Source organism: Bombus fervidus, unplaced genomic scaffold (genome assembly GCF_041682495.2).
Source record: "Bombus fervidus isolate BK054 unplaced genomic scaffold, iyBomFerv1 scaffold0093, whole genome shotgun sequence".
Lineage (NCBI taxonomy): Eukaryota > Metazoa > Arthropoda > Insecta > Hymenoptera > Apidae > Bombus > Bombus fervidus.
This window is the reverse complement of record NW_027212655.1, coordinates 1-24,279: the sequence shown is the minus strand read 5'-3', so window position 1 is coordinate 24,279 and position 24,279 is coordinate 1. Positions and strand designations below refer to the sequence as shown.

Genomic DNA, 24,279 nt, shown 5'->3' with positions numbered 1-24,279 from the left:
GTCATTGAATATCGTCTAGGCGTAATTATTTTTTATATATTATCAAGTACCTCTCAAATATTTTTTTTATATGTTATATCAATATTTACCGTTAATAGTACGAGCAAACGATTCTCCCGGATGTATTTTAACGAAGAGCAAAAATACACGCTTCACGAAGTGTCTCGCTCACGGCGCTTGGCTAACGCACTCCACCAGTGTTGAACGACCTCTAGGACTCAGGGTTGAAGCAACCCTGTTATTATACCCTTTGTTTCTAGCTGAATCTCAACATCCGGCCAATCATCCTCATCTGGTCATTGGATATCGTCTAGGCGTAATTATTATTTTTATATTATTAAGTACCTCTCAAATATTTTTTTTATATCTTATATCAATATTTACCGTTAATAGTATGGGCAAACGATTCTTCCGGATGTACTTTAACAAAGAGCAATAAACCGGAAACAATATAGCGGGTTTGAGATATTTTTCGAGACTGTGGAGAATAGATGGAGAACGATCCGAACAAAGGGGAGTCATCGTTGTCATCAGTATCGCCGCTTATATCGTGGTTACGTCAATCCATACGAGCTAAAGTAGTGCAGATTTGTTAATTTTTAATATTAATACGGGTATAGGAATTATATCGCATGTGTTATACGTACTATCAAAGTAGCTTGTATCTTCGTCATTGATTAATCGAGGTACGAATTCAGCCTTTTATCTGAGTAAACTATTCCAATTTACTCCATAAAAATATCGGTGCTCTTTTACTTCATGAGATCCACCAGTGCCTAAACGATCTCTAGGACTTTGTTGAAGCAACGCTGTTATAATATCTTTTGCTTCTGGCTGAACAGGCCAATCATCCTCATCTGGCTAATCGACATCATCTAGGCGTAATTATTTTGTTTATATTATTAAGTACTTCTCAAATATTTTTTTTATATCTTATATCAATATTTACCGTTAACAGTATGAGCACACAATTCTTCCGGAGTATCACCAAAAAATGGTACACAGCCAATTAGAAATTCGTACAATATAATGCCCATTGACCACCAATCAACAAGTTTACCATATCCCTGCCGTAATATAACTTCAGGGGTGATGTATTCAGGTATGCCGAATACTTGTTTATCAGAAAATTGTCTCGTATCCCTATCTATGTATCCTTCGTAAAGATTTGTCGCCACTGAAAACGAAGAAAGAACTTTGTTCGACGATCATTAAGGTATATTTCACGAACATCGATCTTTTGTATCACTTACAGGACATAAGACCCATTTTACTGAGACCAAAGTCAGTAAGCTTAATGTGACCAAGGGCAGTAATAAGTAAACTAAAAAAGAAGCAATATATGAAATAGTGAATGGATTAATAACATGCTTTTCTTACGTACTTGTCAGGTTTCAAATCTCGATGAACAATACCGTAACTGTGCAAATATTCAACAGCTAAAACGGTTTCTGCGAAATAAAATCTTGCCATGTCCGGTGGCAATGGACTGATATTTTTTAAAAAATTAGCGCAATCTCCACCCTCTACATATTCCATTACTAAGCACAAGTGCTTCTGTAATCAAATGTTTGTTAACGGTTATTATTTAAATTTTATATATATAAATATAATTTTATATATATGTATACTCACTTTTGTCTCGAAGCTGCAGTACATAGAAACTACAAATGGATTGTCTGTAAAGCTCATTATATCTCTCTCAGAGATACTAGATGGTAAGCTAGCAATTGATCATCGTCTGTCATCTCCAGTTCCTGTGGTACCTCTACCAATTCTTAAATATTATATGCATTTAAGTATGAAAACTTAACTTTACAATAGATGATACATGCTATTTAATAATGCTAACATATACAAAAAAGCCAACCACTTGTTAACAAGAAATCTTACAGCCGTATTCTCAGTTTTTTATGAAAGATTTCACACCCTAGTTTCCGCATCAACATTTGTTTTCTTTACTATTAATAATGTATTAAAGATATAATGCTGACAATGACGCCACCTACTTATATAGGTAAACAGATCAGATTTAGACAAGACTAAAAGTAGTTACGAAATAGATACCTTTTAATTGGAGCAAAAGCAAAATGTCGACTGGATGACATCCTGGTACTCTCTAGAGGACTGCCTACAATCGGGACAAATGCTATATCAGGAAACAAACAATAAAAAAGAAATTAGTTTTCTATGATAATTGAATTGTAAAAATAATATAAAATACACGCTTCTAAGTAATTAACAAGTAATTTGTTTTTAAGGACATATTTTTAAAGGCAAAAGTTAAAGTTTCTAAATCTAACTGCATAGACTGCAAATTGCGTTACGATTTTTTAACCAAGGATGTATGTATTTATGATGTATATATGTATGTAAATATATGTATTTAAAAATCTTGGGTAAGGGTATGCCAGAATGCTTATATAACATTCTCATAAAATACATAACACTCATAAATAATTTGTACATAAACAATATATAGAATATCATTGAAGAATCATTTGAATAATCAGAAGCAGAGCATTAAAAAATAAAATTTCATATCACCTGATAATGGTGAATGACAACGTGGTAAAGTTGGAGACGTTGTTGCAATAAAAGATTTACGATGAGCTGCTTTAGCAGCATGCCGGGGAATGTTAAAATCACGCTAAAACAGACAATATGCATATTATATATTTGGCTTATGCGATAATTATTAATAGTCTGTGTATTTATATTTAACATTTAATTGTAAATGTCACTAACCACGTGAACGGATAACGAAGGCGCAGACTTCCCAATTGCAGAATTCCTCATTCGAACCAGATTTGACAATTCTCCACTAACTGCAGATATTAAATTAAATGTCAAGAACTATAAAGAAATAAATAGACAAATAAATGAAATATGATAATTCTTTATTAACCAGGTCGAACTGGAGCTTCCTTGCTCTCTACTTTTGGTGGAATTGGACGTTTTTGCACTTCTGCTTCAGTGCTGCAAGCAGATTCTTCGCTTTCAGCTTGATCAAACACGAGTACACTGGCAGAATTGCCATAAGAACGAAGACAAGCTCTGCTTGGTCTATTCCTGTTCTGATCCATGTCTTTTCTTTTTTTTTCTATTTCTTTTACCCTCAATTATTTATGTTACCTAAAATTATATCAGTCTTTTAACAACTTTTCATCTTTTTTATTATTTTGGAAGAAACATTGACATTAGTAAAGAATTAAAGAAGAAAATCGAAGAAGAAAATAAAAGGTAAATATATACCTGATTCAATTCGTCTTATTCAGACGAAAGCAAAACAAAGCGATAGGTAAGTCCGATAAACAAAACTGTCGAAAAATTCACAATCCATTCTTTCTCGTGAAAGTTCGATCGACGTCAAGACTGACAGTTCAAAATCGGTCGAACGTACCAGTCGAGGAACCGTTTGTGTGTCCGTACTTTTGATGGCTTAAAATGCCGTCTCAGACACAGTCCTTTCTTCTGTTGGTGTTGTTGCATGAAAATTCATGACATATAAGAAGACAGGAAATAAATTATGCTCTGGTCGACTGAAAAAGGAATCGTAGAGGCGGTTCGAATAATCGAACGGGGAGACCTGTTTTAAATAAGATGTACCTGTAGATGAAGTACAGAGAAACGTTAACCCGATGGAAGGGCAGAACCAGGGATATAGAAGATTCGGCGAGAGAAACAAGGGAAGAAAACACACAACACTAAGCACACATAATGCATACGAAGAGAGCAGAAAGAAGATAAGTAGTCCCGAGTCTAGACTCGCATTTTTCTTCTCACCGTAGAAATTAATTACGAAACGCGGACCGACCATGGGTTCTGACTCATGATGGCCGTATACACATGTACGTACTCGCCACACATATACGTACTCGCCACACATATATACATACATCATACAATGCATGCGCCTGCATTTACACACGGACGCACGCGCAAATACCGGCGCATGAAAACGCGCTCAAATTCAAATACACGCATCCTTGGCCGCTAGCTGCACCGAGAATCAACACCGAATCCTTTATAGCAGACGTACGAGTACGTGATTTCTGCTTCGTTTACTGTATCGGTATATTGTTCTTAGAAATTTCACCGTTTTCATATTCAATATTCAATCGAATTCCTTTCTAATTTGTATCTCCATAAATTAATTCCTGTCCGGTTTATTTTCAAGAATGATCAGTATATATGCATATATACGTCATATGCATTTTAGTCTCATTTGTGAATTTTTCGTTTTATTTTCATAGTAATGCTCGCACGAGTTTCTTAAATATTCTTATTCTAACCGAACCGACTTGTTTTCGTTTTGTTCTTTTGAAATTGATTACTGAAAGAGCAGACTAATATGTACCTTAAAATAACGTTGGTCATTTACATATATATTGTTCGAAAGTTGAAATAAAAGTTGATTATAAATAAACATAAACAATTATGCAATTTTCCAATTATTTGTGAAAAAATAATTTACTAGTTATCTCTAAAGAATGGTTTAAGATTGAAAGACATAAATAAAGTATACGTATAATTGTCTTTTTCAACTTTTTCAGCATTTTCAACATTTTCTATACAAAGTGATTTTAAGATATTTTACATTTGCAGAGATATATTGTGTATTGTACGTTAAGAAACGAGAAAATTTATTGAGTATGGATGTAGTATATTTAAATGAAACGATGTCCATAGAGTTGTCGTTTCTTGACAATTTATCTCAGTTTGATATGCCCTTTATACCGACAAATTTATTTTTATGGTTAGTATGCAACGATATACATTTACAGGATACAGCGTTGAATCTGGATACTTCTTCAAAAAAGATCAATTACTCTTGGTTAGTAGGGCTCCCATATATATACATGTACAAACCTCAAGTAAGAATTTATAGACTCTCTTTCTTGTAAGTATAAATTGTCGATGAAATATGTTTTTAGCTATACATATCAGGAGAACTTTTTGAATGCTCTTCCGAGAGTATTTTAATGGATAGTCAACTAGGTGAAGTTCAAGAGGAATCATTTTTAGATAAATTTGATATACACAAAAGAAACGTAGAGGCTTCAGCCGTATACCTAACTAACGTGAAGAATGTTCAAACTCTCAAGCCAACTTTAGGAATAAAAGAACCATTGCCATTTACATTTTATTACATATTTTCTAAGTATTTATATCTATATATTATCTGAATTAATTTAAAAATGATTAAAAATAGTTCCACGGTAGAAGTTATGACAATGTTTTATTACACTCCAAAAATGGAAAAGCTACATCTATGGATTATTATTGTTTCTGTTTTGGTCGGACTGTTATTATTATGCATTTGTGTCGCAATTTTAAACATGGTAAGATATCTTTTTATTGAACGTGATTATAACATGTTTTATTTAATAACATTTTTCAGTTAGGTTTCTTTAAACGGAAAGGAAAACAGAACTTAACGAAACAAGAAATTGATAAGGTAAGTATTCTATGGCATCCTATGATTTTAGAAGTAAAAATTAATTAACTTTTTATTCCCAAGTGATAGAAAGCGAGATCTCGGCGGTGATTGAGCCTGAAAATACGTAATATTTCGTGGACGGGAAATATTTAAAAAACATCAAACACCACATTTATTCTGTAAAAACCAAATTTTATTTAACAAATTTCTAATTTTTATTTACATTATATTAATATACAAATATCTTAATTTGACAACTATACATAATGTTAATGCATAATATAATATTTCTAAGATTATACATTCATGATATTGTAGCCTTATTAAATTTAATGTAAACTAATCTGTATCAAATACATAATGATGCTCATTTCATTTGAGACAGTTTAATCAAAGAAAGGCACAAATAATTATATAGTATTATAAAATTGTCTATTTACAAACGTTAGAGTACTATCGCACACGTATTCTAGGATGGAATAAACGTATCAAATATAGATTACTTGAATCACAATATAAAATGCACATCATTATATACATACGAAATATGATTCGTAATTGAACTAGCAGTGCGAAAAATCTAAGTATTATTTGTGTTTCTCATAATGAACACAATGCTCATGTTCGATATAATTCCAAAAGTGAATTACAATTGTATGTTGTAAATAATTATAAGAAATTAAAATCTGAAGTTTGGAATATCGTATCACTGTACGAAACTTCAGACATACAAAAATGAAAGTCAAAATCAATTGTATCGCACACTAGTATTAACATCCCCTGAAATTTTTTAAAGCTAAAATCATGGCTAAATTTTAATTTATGAAAGACAACTACTCTTAAAATAAAAATAATATACATCTTGTATTCTTTAATGATAAAAGCATTATGCATTTCATTGACATAAAAAGAATATTGCTGTTAAATACATTACTTCGTGGAAAAAATTATTGGCCGTTTTCAGTATTTTACAACAATCTTCTTTTTATTCGCTATAAAAATAATAAACGCATAAGACTTTAAGCAGTAATTTCTTATAACTATAAAGTAAGAAAAAAAAGTCAATGTCCATTTGTAACACATAATGAATACGATTAAAATTAACTCCCTATTTTTAATGAGAAAAGAAAAAGAACTACTATCTAGGAAAACTGCACCTTTACACTGATTACAATACAAATGTATCATGTACCGTAAAGATACATGCAACAGAAAGGAATAATGAATAAAATTGAAATTTTCCTAAGTCTTACTTCTTATATATATAAAATTACATTCTTATTTATTAAATGCTTCCGCTGGTACTTCTCCCCGTTTGTAAAATTCTTGAAACGCTGAAAGCGCATTGTCATAATTCCATGATACTTCTTCTAAACACTTTAAACTCCATTGCAAGTTCATGTTTGTTTGTTGGCTGAGCGTCACCGTCATTTGTTGTTTTACGTCTTCGGGTAACTGAACCGTTAATGATTTTGCATTGTCGCTAATCGAAGGAGTCTGTGATTCTGGATTTGTCATTTGCGCTTGTTGTTCACTACTCAATTGTTTTAATTGTGTCTTTGTCGGTTGACTGATATGTAGTTGTTCATTTCGAATACGGCAACCATTTCCTTCCGGTACCATTATAAAGGTTCGATTAAAGTATCGAATAGGTTGTTCTTTCTTGTCAAGCTCTTTGAACAGTCCAGTGAGTGTAATCATCATCATTACATCCTAGAAATATAAAGCTGCTGTATAACACAACGAATAATATATTGCACATTTCGTTTTTGTTTACAAAGAAATAAGATCTTACTGTAACCAGGTTGATGTCCATTGTGAATGTATTCAGATAGTGGGAAGTTCGTGGCATTTCGGAAATAAATGAAACTACGGGCAAACGACCATGTTTTAATAAATTCTGCCTTCTGTTTGTATCGTCTGTTCTGTACAGGTTTCTATTGTCCGTTAGGTACTTGTTTTCCATTAGGTATCCATCTAATCTGTAATATTCCGTTTATTAGTAAAATATATGTTAAAAATATATAAATTTATTCCTGAGTTAACTTGTATGCAGAAACTTACTTGTTAGTATAGCGAGGAGGGTAAGACACGGTCATGCTAAAACACGCATCTTCGACATACGCATCTAGCAATGGTTGGCGATTCTCACTATCAAATATAAGAAAGTATTGCTGTAGAAATTGACTGGCAATTTCTTGTGCTTTTGCATTTGCAACAAACATCCTCTGAGAAGGGGGTATTTTGTTTTCTTCGTCCCCCACATCGAATGTGATTGGCTTTGGGAGATCCGTACCATCCTTATAAAATATTAAAAGTAGTTTAATCATAATAATTCTATATTTTATGAAGTATAGTGATTGATAATACGATTATTACATTATTACATACCAGTCGAAGGAGTTTGGGAAACCTTCTCCGCACGTCACTGTTGTCATGAAAGAAAAACAAAAAGCTCCACGTTAATCGTAATAACAGAAATATTTACCTTATTAATGAAAAGTTTAATGTAATGGAACAAATACATAAATAATTTGGAATTTTCAAGAACTACTTATTACTTCATTTCATGCAACTTAAAAATATGATAGATATTCTAATAAATTAATAGGTTGATATTTTTAGTGTATATACTGTTAATTGTTGGTATTAATTAAAATTTTTAAACGATGTCAATTCAACCCAAATCTGGAGAACGATAGTGTTGAAAAGAAAGATAGTGTTGAAATAATATATTACCTAATGTAATCATATTGTTGAGATTTATACTTGTTGCATATAGGGTTCCCTGCCAATTTGAGCTCCTCCAATTTCAGATCTTTGATAATATCCAATTGATTAATATCTTTTATCTGCAAAACGTTAATTATATATTGAATCAATCACTGTGATATAAACGATAAAATACACATAGCTTGTATCAGCTTAAATTACGTACCCTGTTATCTCCAATATACAATATCTTCAACTTTAAAAATTTTCTATTCAGAATATTTAAATTTTGGATTGTCTGCAACTTATTTCCATCCAAATTTAATGCCTCTAAATCTGGTATGTATTCTGATACAATGTCTAACACTGCTTTTAATATTGCAGGTTGGAATATCGCACAAAAGTAGTCGGAAGCAAGATCTATAACAATCAAAATTACTACAATATTCCGTATAAAGAAATTTATGTGTAAAACATTACTTAAAATTTTTCTAACCTGGATCTCTGTGGAACCTTGACAAGTCTAGTGCATTTGTATCATGCACAAATCGTTTAGCCATAGCTTGTTTCAATCTTTCTTTCAGTTTGTCATCAATTTCACATTGAGGAAACGGTGATATCGAGACTCTTACTAATAATTTGTATCCATTAGTAGTTGTAATTTTACGATCACAGTTAAATAACGCAACTGCTATTTTCTCATCGTCTACGTAAAAATTGGCTTCATTTTCGAAAACCCGATACTGTTGACAAATTTTTACATTTAGCACAGAGTTAACACTTCGTAATTATTTTATTTGTAATTATATAATGTAATTGAAATGTTTCATATTTACCATTATTGGAAGAAAAGTTTCTGGTGCTATATAACTAAGAAGATTATTTATTATATAATCTTTATCGTATTTCTGTCCATATGGTATCTGTAATCAAAAATGATTTTTATGACTAAAACTAAAACTAAATTGAACATTAAAATTTATGTCCTGATATACTTACAGAAATTTTATACCAATTAGTTTCTCCGATTGGAAATCTCTTAGGTCTAGGAACCGAACTAGTCCGATATCTTCTATGTGGCGCAGGACTATTTCTTCCACGTTGCGTCCTTCTATTTCTTTCTGTCATAATAACTTGCCTATTATTATTATTATTATTATTAGAACTTGTTGCCATTTGTACATCTTCATCTAACAATGCTAATGCCAGACTTCTAGGCACATCCCTTGTTGGTCTTGCTTGTGTTTTGAACGATTCTCTAGGCCTCTTACGAAGATATGAACCTTTGTCGTTCCTGGGAACACGGTCATCGTGCTCTGTGCAAAGCAACAAATTAATGTACATTATTGTAAACCAATGTCACCTAAGTTTATCACGAGTAATGATGAAAGACTTACCAAAATAGTGTTTATCGTCAAAATTCCCACATCTTCCGCCTCGGCTAGCCCATTGCGGTTTATTTTCTTTTTTCGGCATCTTCTACAAATTACATAACAGAAAAGATCATAAACAAAGTGCGAACGATCATTGCAAATTTCGATAACTAATTTCGAAACATTCAGAAACAAATAATCCTTTTGTGTACTTAATCAAATTATATATATTATATCTGTAGCAACAACAATGATAATATATTAGTAAAAATACTAACATTGCCACGTATTTTCCTCTGTACTTTAACAAAGAGCAAAAATACACGCTTCACGAAGTGTCTCGCTCACGGCGCTTGACTAACACACTCCACCAGTGTCGAACGATCTCTGGGACTGAGGGTTGAAGCAACCCTGTTCTTATAACCTTCGCTCCTGGCTGAATCACATCTGACCAATCAGCTCATCCGGCCAAACGTCCTCACGTGATCATTGAATATCGTCTAGGCGTAATTATTTTTTATATATTATCAAGTACCTCTCAAATATTTTTTTTATATGTTATATCAATATTTACCGTTAATAGTACGAGCAAACGATTCTCCCGGATGTATTTTAACGAAGAGCAAAAATACACGCTTCACGAAGTGTCTCGCTCACGGCGCTTGGCTAACGCACTCCACCAGTGTTGAACGACCTCTAGGACTCAGGGTTGAAGCAACCCTGTTATTATACCCTTTGTTTCTAGCTGAATCTCAACATCCGGCCAATCATCCTCATCTGGTCATTGAATATCGTCTAGGCGTAATTATTTTTTATATATTATCAAGTACCTCTCAAATATTTTTTTTATATGTTATATCAATATTTACCGTTAATAGTACGAGCAAACGATTCTCCCGGATGTATTTTAACGAAGAGCAAAAATACACGCTTCACGAAGTGTCTCGCTCACGGCGCTTGGCTAACGCACTCCACCAGTGTTGAACGACCTCTAGGACTCAGGGTTGAAGCAACCCTGTTATTATACCCTTTGTTTCTAGCTGAATCTCAACATCCGGCCAATCATCCTCATCTGGTCATTGAATATCGTCTAGGCGTAATTATTTTTTATATATTATCAAGTACCTCTCAAATATTTTTTTTATATGTTATATCAATATTTACCGTTAATAGTACGAGCAAACGATTCTCCCGGATGTATTTTAACGAAGAGCAAAAATACACGCTTCACGAAGTGTCTCGCTCACGGCGCTTGGCTAACGCACTCCACCAGTGTTGAACGACCTCTAGGACTCAGGGTTGAAGCAACCCTGTTATTATACCCTTTGTTTCTAGCTGAATCTCAACATCCGGCCAATCATCCTCATCTGGTCATTGGATATCGTCTAGGCGTAATTATTATTTTTATATTATTAAGTACCTCTCAAATATTTTTTTTATATCTTATATCAATATTTACCGTTAATAGTATGGGCAAACGATTCTTCCGGATGTACTTTAACAAAGAGCAATAAACCGGAAACAATATAGCGGGTTTGAGATATTTTTCGAGACTGTGGAGAATAGATGGAGAACGATCCGAACAAAGGGGAGTCATCGTTGTCATCAGTATCGCCGCTTATATCGTGGTTACGTCAATCCATACGAGCTAAAGTAGTGCAGATTTGTTAATTTTTAATATTAATACGGGTATAGGAATTATATCGCATGTGTTATACGTACTATCAAAGTAGCTTGTATCTTCGTCATTGATTAATCGAGGTACGAATTCAGCCTTTTATCTGAGTAAACTATTCCAATTTACTCCATAAAAATATCGGTGCTCTTTTACTTCATGAGATCCACCAGTGCCTAAACGATCTCTAGGACTTTGTTGAAGCAACGCTGTTATAATATCTTTTGCTTCTGGCTGAACAGGCCAATCATCCTCATCTGGCTAATCGACATCATCTAGGCGTAATTATTTTGTTTATATTATTAAGTACTTCTCAAATATTTTTTTTATATCTTATATCAATATTTACCGTTAACAGTATGAGCACACAATTCTTCCGGAGTATCACCAAAAAATGGTACACAGCCAATTAGAAATTCGTACAATATAATGCCCATTGACCACCAATCAACAAGTTTACCATATCCCTGCCGTAATATAACTTCAGGGGTGATGTATTCAGGTATGCCGAATACTTGTTTATCAGAAAATTGTCTCGTATCCCTATCTATGTATCCTTCGTAAAGATTTGTCGCCACTGAAAACGAAGAAAGAACTTTGTTCGACGATCATTAAGGTATATTTCACGAACATCGATCTTTTGTATCACTTACAGGACATAAGACCCATTTTACTGAGACCAAAGTCAGTAAGCTTAATGTGACCAAGGGCAGTAATAAGTAAACTAAAAAAGAAGCAATATATGAAATAGTGAATGGATTAATAACATGCTTTTCTTACGTACTTGTCAGGTTTCAAATCTCGATGAACAATACCGTAACTGTGCAAATATTCAACAGCTAAAACGGTTTCTGCGAAATAAAATCTTGCCATGTCCGGTGGCAATGGACTGATATTTTTTAAAAAATTAGCGCAATCTCCACCCTCTACATATTCCATTACTAAGCACAAGTGCTTCTGTAATCAAATGTTTGTTAACGGTTATTATTTAAATTTTATATATATAAATATAATTTTATATATATGTATACTCACTTTTGTCTCGAAGCTGCAGTACATAGAAACTACAAATGGATTGTCTGTAAAGCTCATTATATCTCTCTCAGAGATACTAGATGGTAAGCTAGCAATTGATCATCGTCTGTCATCTCCAGTTCCTGTGGTACCTCTACCAATTCTTAAATATTATATGCATTTAAGTATGAAAACTTAACTTTACAATAGATGATACATGCTATTTAATAATGCTAACATATACAAAAAAGCCAACCACTTGTTAACAAGAAATCTTACAGCCGTATTCTCAGTTTTTTATGAAAGATTTCACACCCTAGTTTCCGCATCAACATTTGTTTTCTTTACTATTAATAATGTATTAAAGATATAATGCTGACAATGACGCCACCTACTTATATAGGTAAACAGATCAGATTTAGACAAGACTAAAAGTAGTTACGAAATAGATACCTTTTAATTGGAGCAAAAGCAAAATGTCGACTGGATGACATCCTGGTACTCTCTAGAGGACTGCCTACAATCGGGACAAATGCTATATCAGGAAACAAACAATAAAAAAGAAATTAGTTTTCTATGATAATTGAATTGTAAAAATAATATAAAATACACGCTTCTAAGTAATTAACAAGTAATTTGTTTTTAAGGACATATTTTTAAAGGCAAAAGTTAAAGTTTCTAAATCTAACTGCATAGACTGCAAATTGCGTTACGATTTTTTAACCAAGGATGTATGTATTTATGATGTATATATGTATGTAAATATATGTATTTAAAAATCTTGGGTAAGGGTATGCCAGAATGCTTATATAACATTCTCATAAAATACATAACACTCATAAATAATTTGTACATAAACAATATATAGAATATCATTGAAGAATCATTTGAATAATCAGAAGCAGAGCATTAAAAAATAAAATTTCATATCACCTGATAATGGTGAATGACAACGTGGTAAAGTTGGAGACGTTGTTGCAATAAAAGATTTACGATGAGCTGCTTTAGCAGCATGCCGGGGAATGTTAAAATCACGCTAAAACAGACAATATGCATATTATATATTTGGCTTATGCGATAATTATTAATAGTCTGTGTATTTATATTTAACATTTAATTGTAAATGTCACTAACCACGTGAACGGATAACGAAGGCGCAGACTTCCCAATTGCAGAATTCCTCATTCGAACCAGATTTGACAATTCTCCACTAACTGCAGATATTAAATTAAATGTCAAGAACTATAAAGAAATAAATAGACAAATAAATGAAATATGATAATTCTTTATTAACCAGGTCGAACTGGAGCTTCCTTGCTCTCTACTTTTGGTGGAATTGGACGTTTTTGCACTTCTGCTTCAGTGCTGCAAGCAGATTCTTCGCTTTCAGCTTGATCAAACACGAGTACACTGGCAGAATTGCCATAAGAACGAAGACAAGCTCTGCTTGGTCTATTCCTGTTCTGATCCATGTCTTTTCTTTTTTTTTCTATTTCTTTTACCCTCAATTATTTATGTTACCTAAAATTATATCAGTCTTTTAACAACTTTTCATCTTTTTTATTATTTTGGAAGAAACATTGACATTAGTAAAGAATTAAAGAAGAAAATCGAAGAAGAAAATAAAAGGTAAATATATACCTGATTCAATTCGTCTTATTCAGACGAAAGCAAAACAAAGCGATAGGTAAGTCCGATAAACAAAACTGTCGAAAAATTCACAATCCATTCTTTCTCGTGAAAGTTCGATCGACGTCAAGACTGACAGTTCAAAATCGGTCGAACGTACCAGTCGAGGAACCGTTTGTGTGTCCGTACTTTTGATGGCTTAAAATGCCGTCTCAGACACAGTCCTTTCTTCTGTTGGTGTTGTTGCATGAAAATTCATGACATATAAGAAGACAGGAAATAAATTATGCTCTGGTCGACTGAAAAAGGAATCGTAGAGGCGGTTCGAATAATCGAACGGGGAGACCTGTTTTAAATAAGATGTACCTGTAGATGAAGTACAGAGAAACGTTAACCCGATGGAAGGGCAGAACCAGGGATATAGAAGATTCGGCGAGAGAAACAAGGGAAGAAAACACACAACACTAAGCACACATAATGCATACGAAGAGAGCAGAAAGAAGATAAGTAGTCCCGAGTCTAGACTCGCATTTTTCTTCTCACCGTAGAAATTAATTACGAAACGCGGACCGACCATGGGTTCTGACTCATGATGGCCGTATACACATGTACGTACTCGCCACACATATACGTACTCGCCACACATATATACATACATCATACAATGCATGCGCCTGCATTTACACACGGACGCACGCGCAAATACCGGCGCATGAAAACGCGCTCAAATTCAAATACACGCATCCTTGGCCGCTAGCTGCACCGAGAATCAACACCGAATCCTTTATAGCAGACGTACGAGTACGTGATTTCTGCTTCGTTTACTGTATCGGTATATTGTTCTTAGAAATTTCACCGTTTTCATATTCAATATTCAATCGAATTCCTTTCTAATTTGTATCTCCATAAATTAATTCCTGTCCGGTTTATTTTCAAGAATGATCAGTATATATGCATATATACGTCATATGCATTTTAGTCTCATTTGTGAATTTTTCGTTTTATTTTCATAGTAATGCTCGCACGAGTTTCTTAAATATTCTTATTCTAACCGAACCGACTTGTTTTCGTTTTGTTCTTTTGAAATTGATTACTGAAAGAGCAGACTAATATGTACCTTAAAATAACGTTGGTCATTTACATATATATTGTTCGAAAGTTGAAATAAAAGTTGATTATAAATAAACATAAACAATTATGCAATTTTCCAATTATTTGTGAAAAAATAATTTACTAGTTATCTCTAAAGAATGGTTTAAGATTGAAAGACATAAATAAAGTATACGTATAATTGTCTTTTTCAACTTTTTCAGCATTTTCAACATTTTCTATACAAAGTGATTTTAAGATATTTTACATTTGCAGAGATATATTGTGTATTGTACGTTAAGAAACGAGAAAATTTATTGAGTATGGATGTAGTATATTTAAATGAAACGATGTCCATAGAGTTGTCGTTTCTTGACAATTTATCTCAGTTTGATATGCCCTTTATACCGACAAATTTATTTTTATGGTTAGTATGCAACGATATACATTTACAGGATACAGCGTTGAATCTGGATACTTCTTCAAAAAAGATCAATTACTCTTGGTTAGTAGGGCTCCCATATATATACATGTACAAACCTCAAGTAAGAATTTATAGACTCTCTTTCTTGTAAGTATAAATTGTCGATGAAATATGTTTTTAGCTATACATATCAGGAGAACTTTTTGAATGCTCTTCCGAGAGTATTTTAATGGATAGTCAACTAGGTGAAGTTCAAGAGGAATCATTTTTAGATAAATTTGATATACACAAAAGAAACGTAGAGGCTTCAGCCGTATACCTAACTAACGTGAAGAATGTTCAAACTCTCAAGCCAACTTTAGGAATAAAAGAACCATTGCCATTTACATTTTATTACATATTTTCTAAGTATTTATATCTATATATTATCTGAATTAATTTAAAAATGATTAAAAATAGTTCCACGGTAGAAGTTATGACAATGTTTTATTACACTCCAAAAATGGAAAAGCTACATCTATGGATTATTATTGTTTCTGTTTTGGTCGGACTGTTATTATTATGCATTTGTGTCGCAATTTTAAACATGGTAAGATATCTTTTTATTGAACGTGATTATAACATGTTTTATTTAATAACATTTTTCAGTTAGGTTTCTTTAAACGGAAAGGAAAACAGAACTTAACGAAACAAGAAATTGATAAGGTAAGTATTCTATGGCATCCTATGATTTTAGAAGTAAAAATTAATTAACTTTTTATTCCCAAGTGATAGAAAGCGAGATCTCGGCGGTGATTGAGCCTGAAAATACGTAATATTTCGTGGACGGGAAATATTTAAAAAACATCAAACACCACATTTATTCTGTAAAAACCAAATTTTATTTAACAAATTTATAATTTTTATTTACATTATATTAATATACAAATATCTTAATTTGACAACTATACATAATGTTAATGCATAATATAATATTTCTAAGATTATACATTCATGATATTGTAGCCTTATTAAATTTAATGTAAACTAATCTGTATCAAATACATAATGATGCTCATTTCATTTGAGACAGTTTAATCAAAGAAAGGCACAAATAATTATATAGTATTATAAAATTGTCTATTTACAAACGTTAGAGTACTATCGCACACGTATTCTAGGATGGAATAAACGTATCAAATATAGATTACTTGAATCACAATATAAAATGCACATCATTATATACATACGAAATATGATTCGTAATTGAACTAGCAGTGCGAAAAATCTAAGTATTATTTGTGTTTCTCATAATGAACACAATGCTCATGTTCGATATAATTCCAAAAGTGAATTACAATTGTATGTTGTAAATAATTATAAGAAATTAAAATCTGAAGTTTGGAATATCGTATCACTGTACGAAACTTCAGACATACAAAAATGAAAGTCAAAATCAATTGTATCGCACACTAGTATTAACATCCCCTGAAATTTTTTAAAGCTAAAATCATGGCTAAATTTTAATTTATGAAAGACAACTACTCTTAAAATAAAAATAATATACATCTTGTATTCTTTAATGATAAAAGCATTATGCATTTCATTGACATAAAAAGAATATTGCTGTTAAATACATTACTTCGTGGAAAAAATTATTGGCCGTTTTCAGTATTTTACAACAATCTTCTTTTTATTCGCTATAAAAATAATAAACGCATAAGACTTTAAGCAGTAATTTCTTATAACTATAAAGTAAGAAAAAAAAGTCAATGTCCATTTGTAACACATAATGAATACGATTAAAATTAACTCCCTATTTTTAATGAGAAAAGAAAAAGAACTACTATCTAGGAAAACTGCACCTTTACACTGATTACAATACAAATGTATCATGTACCGTAAAGATACATGCAACAGAAAGGAATAATGAATAAAATTGAAATTTTCCTAAGTCTTACTTCTTATATATATAAAATTACATTCTTATTTATTAAATGCTTCCGCTGGTACTTCTCCCCGTTTGTAAAATTCTTGAAACGCTGAAAGCGCATTGTCATAATTCCATGATACTTCTTCTAAACACTTTAAACTCCATTGCAAGTTCATGTTTGTTTGTTGGCTGAGCGTCACCGTCATTTGTTGTTTTACGTCTTCGGGTAACTGAACCGTTAATGATTTTGCATTGTCGCTAATCGAAGGAGTCTGTGATTCTGGATTTGTCATTTGCGCTTGTTGTTCACTACTCAATTGTTTTAATTGTGTCTTTGTCGGTTGACTGATATGTAGTTGTTCATTTCGAATACGGCAACCATTTCCTTCCGGTACCATTATAAAGGTTCGATTAAAGTATCGAATAGGTTGTTCTTTCTTGTCAAGCTCTTTGAACAGTCCAGTGAGTGTAATCATCATCATTACATCCTAGAAATATAAAGCTGCTGTATAACACAACGAATAATATATTGCACATTTCGTTTTTGTTTACAAAGAAATAAGATCTTACTGTAACCAGGTTGATGTCCATTGTGAATGTATTCAGATAGTGGGAAGTTCGTGGCATTTCGGAAATAAATGAAACTACGGGCAAACGACCATGTTTTAATAAATTCTGCCTTCTGTTTGTATCGTCTGTTCTGTACAGGTTTCTATTGTCCGTTAGGTACTTGTTTTCCATTAGGTATCCATCTAATCTGTAATATTCCGTTTATTAGTAAAATATATGTTAAAAATATATAAATTTATTCCTGAGTTAACTTGTATGCAGAAACTTACTTGTTAGTATAGCGAGGAGGGTAAGACACGGTCATGCTAAAACACGCATCTTCGACATACGCATCTAGCAATGGTTGGCGATTCTCACTATCAAATATAAGAAAGTATTGCTGTAGAAATTGACTGGCAATTTCTTGTGCTTTTGCATTTGCAACAAACATCCTCTGAGAAGGGGGTATTTTGTTTTCTTCGTCCCCCACATCGAATGTGATTGGCTTTGGGAGATCCGTACCATCCTTATAAAATATTAAAAGTAGTTTAATCATAATAATTCTATATTTTATGAAGTATAGTGATTGATAATACGATTATTACATTATTACATACCAGTCGAAGGAGTTTGGGAAACCTTCTCCGCACGTCACTGTTGTCATGAAAGAAAAACAAAAAGCTCCACGTTAATCGTAATAACAGAAATATTTACCTTATTAATGAAAAGTTTAATGTAATGGAACAAATACATAAATAATTTGGAATTTTCAAGAACTACTTATTACTTCATTTCATGCAACTTAAAAATATGATAGATATTCTAATAAATTAATAGGTTGATATTTTTAGTGTATATACTGTTAATTGTTGGTATTAATTAAAATTTTTAAACGATGTCAATTCAACCCAAATCTGGAGAACGATAGTGTTGAAAAGAAAGATAGTGTTGAAATAATATATTACCTAATGTAATCATATTGTTGAGATTTATACTTGTTGCATATAGGGTTCCCTGCCAATTTGAGCTCCTCCAATTTCAGATCTTTGATAATATCCAATTGATTAATATCTTTTATCTGCAAAACGTTAATTATATATTGAATCAATCACTGTGATATAAACGATAAAATACACATAGCTTGTATCAGCTTAAATTACGTACCCTGTTATCTCCAATATACAATATCTTCAACTTTAAAAATTTTCTATTCAGAATATTTAAATTTTGGATTGTCTGCAACTTATTTCCATCCAAATTTAATGCCTCTAAATCTGGTATGTATTCTGATACAATGTCTAACACTGCTTTTAATATTGCAGGTTGGAATATCGCACAAAAGTAGTCGGAAGCAAGATCTATAACAATCAAAATTACTACAATATTCCGTATAAAGAAATTTATGTGTAAAACATTACTTAAAATTTTTCTAACCTGGATCTCTGTGGAACCTTGACAAGTCTAGTGCATTTGTATCATGCACAAATCGTTTAGCCATAGCTTGTTTCAATCTTTCTTTCAGTTTGTCATCAATTTCACATTGAGGAAACGGTGATATCGAGACTCTTACTAATAATTTGTATCCATTAGTAGTTGTAATTTTACGATCACAGTTAAATAACGCAACTGCTATTTTCTCATCGTCTACGTAAAAATTGGCTTCATTTTCGAAAACCCGATACTGTTGACAAATTTTTACATTTAGCACAGAGTTAACACTTCGTAATTATTTTATTTGTAATTATATAATGTAATTGAAATGTTTCATATTTACCATTATTGGAAGAAAAGTTTCTGGTGCTATATAACTAAGAAGATTATTTATTATATAATCTTTATCGTATTTCTGTCCATATGGTATCTGTAATCAAAAATGATTTTTATGACTAAAACTAAAACTAAATTGAACATTAAAATTTATGTCCTGATATACTTACAGAAATTTTATACCAATTAGTTTCTCCGATTGGAAATCTCTTAGGTCTAGGAACCGAACTAGTCCGATATCTTCTATGTGGCGCAGGACTATTTCTTCCACGTTGCGTCCTTCTATTTCTTTCTGTCATAATAACTTGCCTATTATTATTATTATTATTATTAGAACTTGTTGCCATTTGTACATCTTCATCTAACAATGCTAATGCCAGACTTCTAGGCACATCCCTTGTTGGTCTTGCTTGTGTTTTGAACGATTCTCTAGGCCTCTTACGAAGATATGAACCTTTGTCGTTCCTGGGAACACGGTCATCGTGCTCTGTGCAAAGCAACAAATTAATGTACATTATTGTAAACCAATGTCACCTAAGTTTATCACGAGTAATGATGAAAGACTTACCAAAATAGTGTTTATCGTCAAAATTCCCACATCTTCCGCCTCGGCTAGCCCATTGCGGTTTATTTTCTTTTTTCGGCATCTTCTACAAATTACATAACAGAAAAGATCATAAACAAAGTGCGAACGATCATTGCAAATTTCGATAACTAATTTCGAAACATTCAGAAACAAATAATCCTTTTGTGTACTTAATCAAATTATATATATTATATCTGTAGCAACAACAATGATAATATATTAGTAAAAATACTAACATTGCCACGTATTTTCCTCTGTACTTTAACAAAGAGCAAAAATACACGCTTCACGAAGTGTCTCGCTCACGGCGCTTGACTAACACACTCCACCAGTGTCGAACGATCTCTGGGACTGAGGGTTGAAGCAACCCTGTTCTTATAACCTTCGCTCCTGGCTGAATCACATCTGACCAATCAGCTCATCCGGCCAAACGTCCTCACGTGATCATTGAATATCGTCTAGGCGTAATTATTTTTTATATATTATCAAGTACCTCTCAAATATTTTTTTTATATGTTATATCAATATTTACCGTTAATAGTACGAGCAAACGATTCTCCCGGATGTATTTTAACGAAGAGCAAAAATACACGCTTCACGAAGTGTCTCGCTCACGGCGCTTGGCTAACGCACTCCACCAGTGTTGAACGACCTCTAGGACTCAGGGTTGAAGCAACCCTGTTATTATACCCTTTGTTTCTAGCTGAATCTCAACATCCGGCCAATCATCCTCATCTGGTCATTGAATATCGTCTAGGCGTAATTATTTTTTATATATTATCAAGTACCTCTCAAATATTTTTTTTATATGTTATATCAATATTTACCGTTAATAGTACGAGCAAACGATTCTCCCGGATGTATTTTAACGAAGAGCAAAAATACACGCTTCACGAAGTGTCTCGCTCACGGCGCTTGGCTAACGCACTCCACCAGTGTTGAACGACCTCTAGGACTCAGGGTTGAAGCAACCCTGTTATTATACCCTTTGTTTCTAGCTGAATCTCAACATCCGGCCAATCATCCTCATCTGGTCATTGAATATCGTCTAGGCGTAATTATTTTTTATATATTATCAAGTACCTCTCAAATATTTTTTTTATATGTTATATCAATATTTACCGTTAATAGTACGAGCAAACGATTCTCCCGGATGTATTTTAACGAAGAGCAAAAATACACGCTTCACGAAGTGTCTCGCTCACGGCGCTTGGCTAACGCACTCCACCAGTGTTGAACGACCTCTAGGACTCAGGGTTGAAGCAACCCTGTTATTATACCCTTTGTTTCTAGCTGAATCTCAACATCCGGCCAATCATCCTCATCTGGTCATTGGATATCGTCTAGGCGTAATTATTATTTTTATATTATTAAGTACCTCTCAAATATTTTTTTTATATCTTATATCAATATTTACCGTTAATAGTATGGGCAAACGATTCTTCCGGATGTACTTTAACAAAGAGCAATAAACCGGAAACAATATAGCGGGTTTGAGATATTTTTCGAGACTGTGGAGAATAGATGGAGAACGATCCGAACAAAGGGGAGTCATCGTTGTCATCAGTATCGCCGCTTATATCGTGGTTACGTCAATCCATACGAGCTAAAGTAGTGCAGATTTGTTAATTTTTAATATTAATACGGGTATAGGAATTATATCGCATGTGTTATACGTACTATCAAAGTAGCTTGTATCTTCGTCATTGATTAATCGAGGTACGAATTCAGCCTTTTATCTGAGTAAACTATTCCAATTTACTCCATAAAAATATCGGTGCTCTTTTACTTCATGAGATCCACCAGTGCCTAAACGATCTCTAGGACTTTGTTGAAGCAACGCTGTTATAATATCTTTTGCTTCTGGCTGAACAGGCCAATCATCCTCATCTGGCTAATCGACATCATCTAGGCGTAATTATTTTGTTTATATTATTAAGTACTTCTCAAATATTTTTTTTATATCTTATATCAATATTTACCGTTAACAGTATGAGCACACAATTCTTCCGGAGTATCACCAAAAAATGGTACACAGCCAATTAGAAATTCGTACAATATAATGCCCATTGACCACCAATCAACAAGTTTACCATATCCCTGCCGTAATATAACTTCAGGGGTGATGTATTCAGGTATGCCGAATACTTGTTTATCAGAAAATTGTCTCGTATCCCTATCTATGTATCCTTCGTAAAGATTTGTCGCCACTGAAAACGAAGAAAGAACTTTGTTCGACGATCATTAAGGTATATTTCACGAACATCGATCTTTTGTATCACTTACAGGACATAAGACCCATTTTACTGAGACCAAAGTCAGTAAGCTTAATGTGACCAAGGGCAGTAATAAGTAAACTAAAAAAGAAGCAATATATGAAATAGTGAATGGATTAATAACATGCTTTTCTTACGTACTTGTCAGGTTTCAAATCTCGATGAACAATACCGTAACTGTGCAAATATTCAACAGCTAAAACGGTTTCTGCGAAATAAAATCTTGCCATGTCCGGTGGCAATGGACTGATATTTTTTAAAAAATTAGCGCAATCTCCACCCTCTACATATTCCATTACTAAGCACAAGTGCTTCTGTAATCAAATGTTTGTTAACGGTTATTATTTAAATTTTATATATATAAATATAATTTTATATATATGTATACTCACTTTTGTCTCGAAGCTGCAGTACATAGAAACTACAAATGGATTGTCTGTAAAGCTCATTATATCTCTCTCAGAGATACTAGATGGTAAGCTAGCAATTGATCATCGTCTGTCATCTCCAGTTCCTGTGGTACCTCTACCAATTCTTAAATATTATATGCATTTAAGTATGAAAACTTAACTTTACAATAGATGATACATGCTATTTAATAATGCTAACATATACAAAAAAGCCAACCACTTGTTAACAAGAAATCTTACAGCCGTATTCTCAGTTTTTTATGAAAGATTTCACACCCTAGTTTCCGCATCAACATTTGTTTTCTTTACTATTAATAATGTATTAAAGATATAATGCTGACAATGACGCCACCTACTTATATAGGTAAACAGATCAGATTTAGACAAGACTAAAAGTAGTTACGAAATAGATACCTTTTAATTGGAGCAAAAGCAAAATGTCGACTGGATGACATCCTGGTACTCTCTAGAGGACTGCCTACAATCGGGACAAATGCTATATCAGGAAACAAACAATAAAAAAGAAATTAGTTTTCTATGATAATTGAATTGTAAAAATAATATAAAATACACGCTTCTAAGTAATTAACAAGTAATTTGTTTTTAAGGACATATTTTTAAAGGCAAAAGTTAAAGTTTCTAAATCTAACTGCATAGACTGCAAATTGCGTTACGATTTTTTAACCAAGGATGTATGTATTTATGATGTATATATGTATGTAAATATATGTATTTAAAAATCTTGGGTAAGGGTATGCCAGAATGCTTATATAACATTCTCATAAAATACATAACACTCATAAATAATTTGTACATAAACAATATATAGAATATCATTGAAGAATCATTTGAATAATCAGAAGCAGAGCATTAAAAAATAAAATTTCATATCACCTGATAATGGTGAATGACAACGTGGTAAAGTTGGAGACGTTGTTGCAATAAAAGATTTACGATGAGCTGCTTTAGCAGCATGCCGGGGAATGTTAAAATCACGCTAAAACAGACAATATGCATATTATATATTTGGCTTATGCGATAATTATTAATAGTCTGTGTATTTATATTTAACATTTAATTGTAAATGTCACTAACCACGTGAACGGATAACGAAGGCGCAGACTTCCCAATTGCAGAATTCCTCATTCGAACCAGATTTGACAATTCTCCACTAACTGCAGATATTAAATTAAATGTCAAGAACTATAAAGAAATAAATAGACAAATAAATGAAATATGATAATTCTTTATTAACCAGGTCGAACTGGAGCTTCCTTGCTCTCTACTTTTGGTGGAATTGGACGTTTTTGCACTTCTGCTTCAGTGCTGCAAGCAGATTCTTCGCTTTCAGCTTGATCAAACACGAGTACACTGGCAGAATTGCCATAAGAACGAAGACAAGCTCTGCTTGGTCTATTCC

At 32.7% G+C, this 24,279-nt stretch overlaps 8 protein-coding genes across 20 annotated transcripts; all 8 read right to left on the bottom strand.

Annotated features, from left to right (window-relative positions):
• Nucleotides 1-248: 248 nt before the first annotated feature.
• On the bottom strand, nt 249-1,720 carry LOC141445724 (microtubule-associated serine/threonine-protein kinase 3-like). Its single transcript, XM_074112188.1, is given in 7 exon segments — nt 249-310; nt 385-573; nt 648-875; nt 950-1,177; nt 1,254-1,324; nt 1,385-1,557; nt 1,636-1,720. Coding segments are annotated over 7 exon segments (960 nt in total). The 5' UTR covers nt 1,693-1,720; the 3' UTR covers nt 249-296.
• LOC139997471 (microtubule-associated serine/threonine-protein kinase 2-like) lies at nt 1,681-3,856 on the bottom strand. Of its 7 annotated transcripts, none has more exons than XM_072021661.2 (7): nt 3,610-3,856; nt 3,256-3,542; nt 2,909-3,135; nt 2,749-2,828; nt 2,548-2,650; nt 2,068-2,149; nt 1,691-1,777 (listed from the first exon to the last, which is right to left on the bottom strand). In XM_072021661.2, the coding sequence occupies exons 3-7, from the start codon at nt 3,084-3,086 to the stop codon at nt 1,735-1,737; spliced, it is 486 nt and encodes a 161-aa protein (XP_071877762.1). In that variant the 5' UTR covers nt 3,087-3,135; nt 3,256-3,542; nt 3,610-3,856; the 3' UTR covers nt 1,691-1,734. The 7 variants fall into 7 exon arrangements, with proteins under 7 accessions (XP_071877763.1, XP_071877765.1, XP_071877762.1 ...); XM_072021660.2 differs by having other exon boundaries at nt 3,256-3,474; XM_074112189.1 differs by having other exon boundaries at nt 3,256-3,609; nt 3,787-3,831.
• A 1,367-nt stretch (nt 3,857-5,223) lies between these two features.
• On the bottom strand, nt 5,224-9,935 carry LOC139997472 (nuclear RNA export factor 1-like). The gene is made up of 11 exons (XM_072021666.1): nt 9,807-9,935; nt 9,553-9,634; nt 9,155-9,471; nt 8,992-9,078; nt 8,652-8,898; nt 8,382-8,575; nt 8,183-8,295; nt 7,835-7,871; nt 7,508-7,743; nt 7,239-7,425; nt 5,224-7,156 (listed from the first exon to the last, which is right to left on the bottom strand). Exons 2-11 carry the CDS (start codon nt 9,629-9,631, stop codon nt 6,722-6,724), a joined length of 1,932 nt encoding a protein of 643 aa, XP_071877767.1. The 5' UTR covers nt 9,632-9,634; nt 9,807-9,935; the 3' UTR covers nt 5,224-6,721.
• Nucleotides 9,936-10,851: 916 nt separating this feature from the next.
• LOC141445723 (microtubule-associated serine/threonine-protein kinase 3-like) lies at nt 10,852-12,323 on the bottom strand. The gene is given in 7 exon segments (XM_074112187.1): nt 10,852-10,913; nt 10,988-11,176; nt 11,251-11,478; nt 11,553-11,780; nt 11,857-11,927; nt 11,988-12,160; nt 12,239-12,323. Coding segments are annotated over 7 exon segments (960 nt in total). The 5' UTR covers nt 12,296-12,323; the 3' UTR covers nt 10,852-10,899.
• On the bottom strand, nt 12,284-14,459 carry LOC139997469 (microtubule-associated serine/threonine-protein kinase 2-like). 7 transcript variants are annotated; one of them, XM_072021654.1, is made up of 7 exons: nt 14,213-14,459; nt 13,859-14,145; nt 13,512-13,738; nt 13,352-13,431; nt 13,151-13,253; nt 12,671-12,752; nt 12,294-12,380 (listed from the first exon to the last, which is right to left on the bottom strand). In XM_072021654.1, the coding sequence occupies exons 3-7, from the start codon at nt 13,687-13,689 to the stop codon at nt 12,338-12,340; spliced, it is 486 nt and encodes a 161-aa protein (XP_071877755.1). In that variant the 5' UTR covers nt 13,690-13,738; nt 13,859-14,145; nt 14,213-14,459; the 3' UTR covers nt 12,294-12,337. The 7 variants fall into 7 exon arrangements, with proteins under 7 accessions (XP_071877758.1, XP_071877760.1, XP_071877755.1 ...); XM_072021653.1 differs by having other exon boundaries at nt 13,859-14,077; XM_072021655.1 differs by having other exon boundaries at nt 13,859-14,212; nt 14,390-14,434.
• Nucleotides 14,460-16,217: 1,758 nt separating this feature from the next.
• LOC139997474 (nuclear RNA export factor 1-like) lies at nt 16,218-20,538 on the bottom strand. The gene is made up of 11 exons (XM_072021667.1): nt 20,410-20,538; nt 20,156-20,237; nt 19,758-20,074; nt 19,595-19,681; nt 19,255-19,501; nt 18,985-19,178; nt 18,786-18,898; nt 18,438-18,474; nt 18,111-18,346; nt 17,842-18,028; nt 16,218-17,759 (listed from the first exon to the last, which is right to left on the bottom strand). Exons 2-11 carry the CDS (start codon nt 20,232-20,234, stop codon nt 17,325-17,327), a joined length of 1,932 nt encoding a protein of 643 aa, XP_071877768.1. The 5' UTR covers nt 20,235-20,237; nt 20,410-20,538; the 3' UTR covers nt 16,218-17,324.
• Nucleotides 20,539-21,454: 916 nt separating this feature from the next.
• Nucleotides 21,455-22,926, bottom strand: LOC139997468 (microtubule-associated serine/threonine-protein kinase 3-like). Its single transcript, XM_072021651.2, is given in 7 exon segments — nt 21,455-21,516; nt 21,591-21,779; nt 21,854-22,081; nt 22,156-22,383; nt 22,460-22,530; nt 22,591-22,763; nt 22,842-22,926. Coding segments are annotated over 7 exon segments (960 nt in total). The 5' UTR covers nt 22,899-22,926; the 3' UTR covers nt 21,455-21,502.
• On the bottom strand, nt 22,897-24,271 carry LOC141445726 (microtubule-associated serine/threonine-protein kinase 2-like). Its single transcript, XM_072021652.2, has 5 exons — nt 24,115-24,271; nt 23,955-24,034; nt 23,754-23,856; nt 23,274-23,337; nt 22,897-22,983 (listed from the first exon to the last, which is right to left on the bottom strand). The coding sequence occupies exons 2-5, from the start codon at nt 24,003-24,005 to the stop codon at nt 22,941-22,943; spliced, it is 261 nt and encodes an 86-aa protein (XP_071877753.2). The 5' UTR covers nt 24,006-24,034; nt 24,115-24,271; the 3' UTR covers nt 22,897-22,940.
• Between the last annotated feature and the right edge of the window lie 8 nt (nt 24,272-24,279).

What these genes read in the sequence shown, in the direction of transcription:
- LOC139997471 (XM_072021661.2), bottom strand. Translation starts at nt 3,086, where the DNA reads ATGGATCAGAACAGGAATAGACCAAGCAGAGCTTGTCTTCGTTCTTAT. An exon ending in CTTCGTTATCCGTTCACGTG is followed by an intron (nt 2,651 to 2,748) that starts GTTAGTGACATT and finishes TGTCTGTTTTAG; the next exon opens with CGTGATTTTAACATTCCCCG. An exon ending in GCTTTTGCTCCAATTAAAAG is followed by an intron (nt 1,778 to 2,067) that starts GTATCTATTTCG and finishes ATAATATTTAAG; the next exon opens with AATTGGTAGAGGTACCACAG.
- LOC139997472 (XM_072021666.1), bottom strand. Translation starts at nt 9,631, where the DNA reads ATGCCGAAAAAAGAAAATAAACCGCAATGGGCTAGCCGAGGCGGAAGA. An exon ending in CTAATTGGTATAAAATTTCT is followed by an intron (nt 9,079 to 9,154) that starts GTAAGTATATCA and finishes TTTTGATTACAG; the next exon opens with ATACCATATGGACAGAAATA. An exon ending in AAACTTTTCTTCCAATAATG is followed by an intron (nt 8,899 to 8,991) that starts GTAAATATGAAA and finishes ATTTGTCAACAG; the next exon opens with TATCGGGTTTTCGAAAATGA.
- LOC139997474 (XM_072021667.1), bottom strand. Translation starts at nt 20,234, where the DNA reads ATGCCGAAAAAAGAAAATAAACCGCAATGGGCTAGCCGAGGCGGAAGA. An exon ending in CAACAATATGATTACATTAG is followed by an intron (nt 18,475 to 18,785) that starts GTAATATATTAT and finishes TCATGACAACAG; the next exon opens with TGACGTGCGGAGAAGGTTTC. An exon ending in TGGACATCAACCTGGTTACA is followed by an intron (nt 17,760 to 17,841) that starts GTAAGATCTTAT and finishes TTATATTTCTAG; the next exon opens with GATGTAATGATGATGATTAC.
- LOC139997469 (XM_072021654.1), bottom strand. Translation starts at nt 13,689, where the DNA reads ATGGATCAGAACAGGAATAGACCAAGCAGAGCTTGTCTTCGTTCTTAT. An exon ending in CTTCGTTATCCGTTCACGTG is followed by an intron (nt 13,254 to 13,351) that starts GTTAGTGACATT and finishes TGTCTGTTTTAG; the next exon opens with CGTGATTTTAACATTCCCCG. An exon ending in GCTTTTGCTCCAATTAAAAG is followed by an intron (nt 12,381 to 12,670) that starts GTATCTATTTCG and finishes ATAATATTTAAG; the next exon opens with AATTGGTAGAGGTACCACAG.
- LOC141445726 (XM_072021652.2), bottom strand. Translation starts at nt 24,005, where the DNA reads ATGAGGAATTCTGCAATTGGGAAGTCTGCGCCTTCGTTATCCGTTCAC. An exon ending in CTTCGTTATCCGTTCACGTG is followed by an intron (nt 23,857 to 23,954) that starts GTTAGTGACATT and finishes TGTCTGTTTTAG; the next exon opens with CGTGATTTTAACATTCCCCG. An exon ending in TTGTCATTCACCATTATCAG is followed by an intron (nt 23,338 to 23,753) that starts GTGATATGAAAT and finishes TCCCGATTGTAG; the next exon opens with GCAGTCCTCTAGAGAGTACC.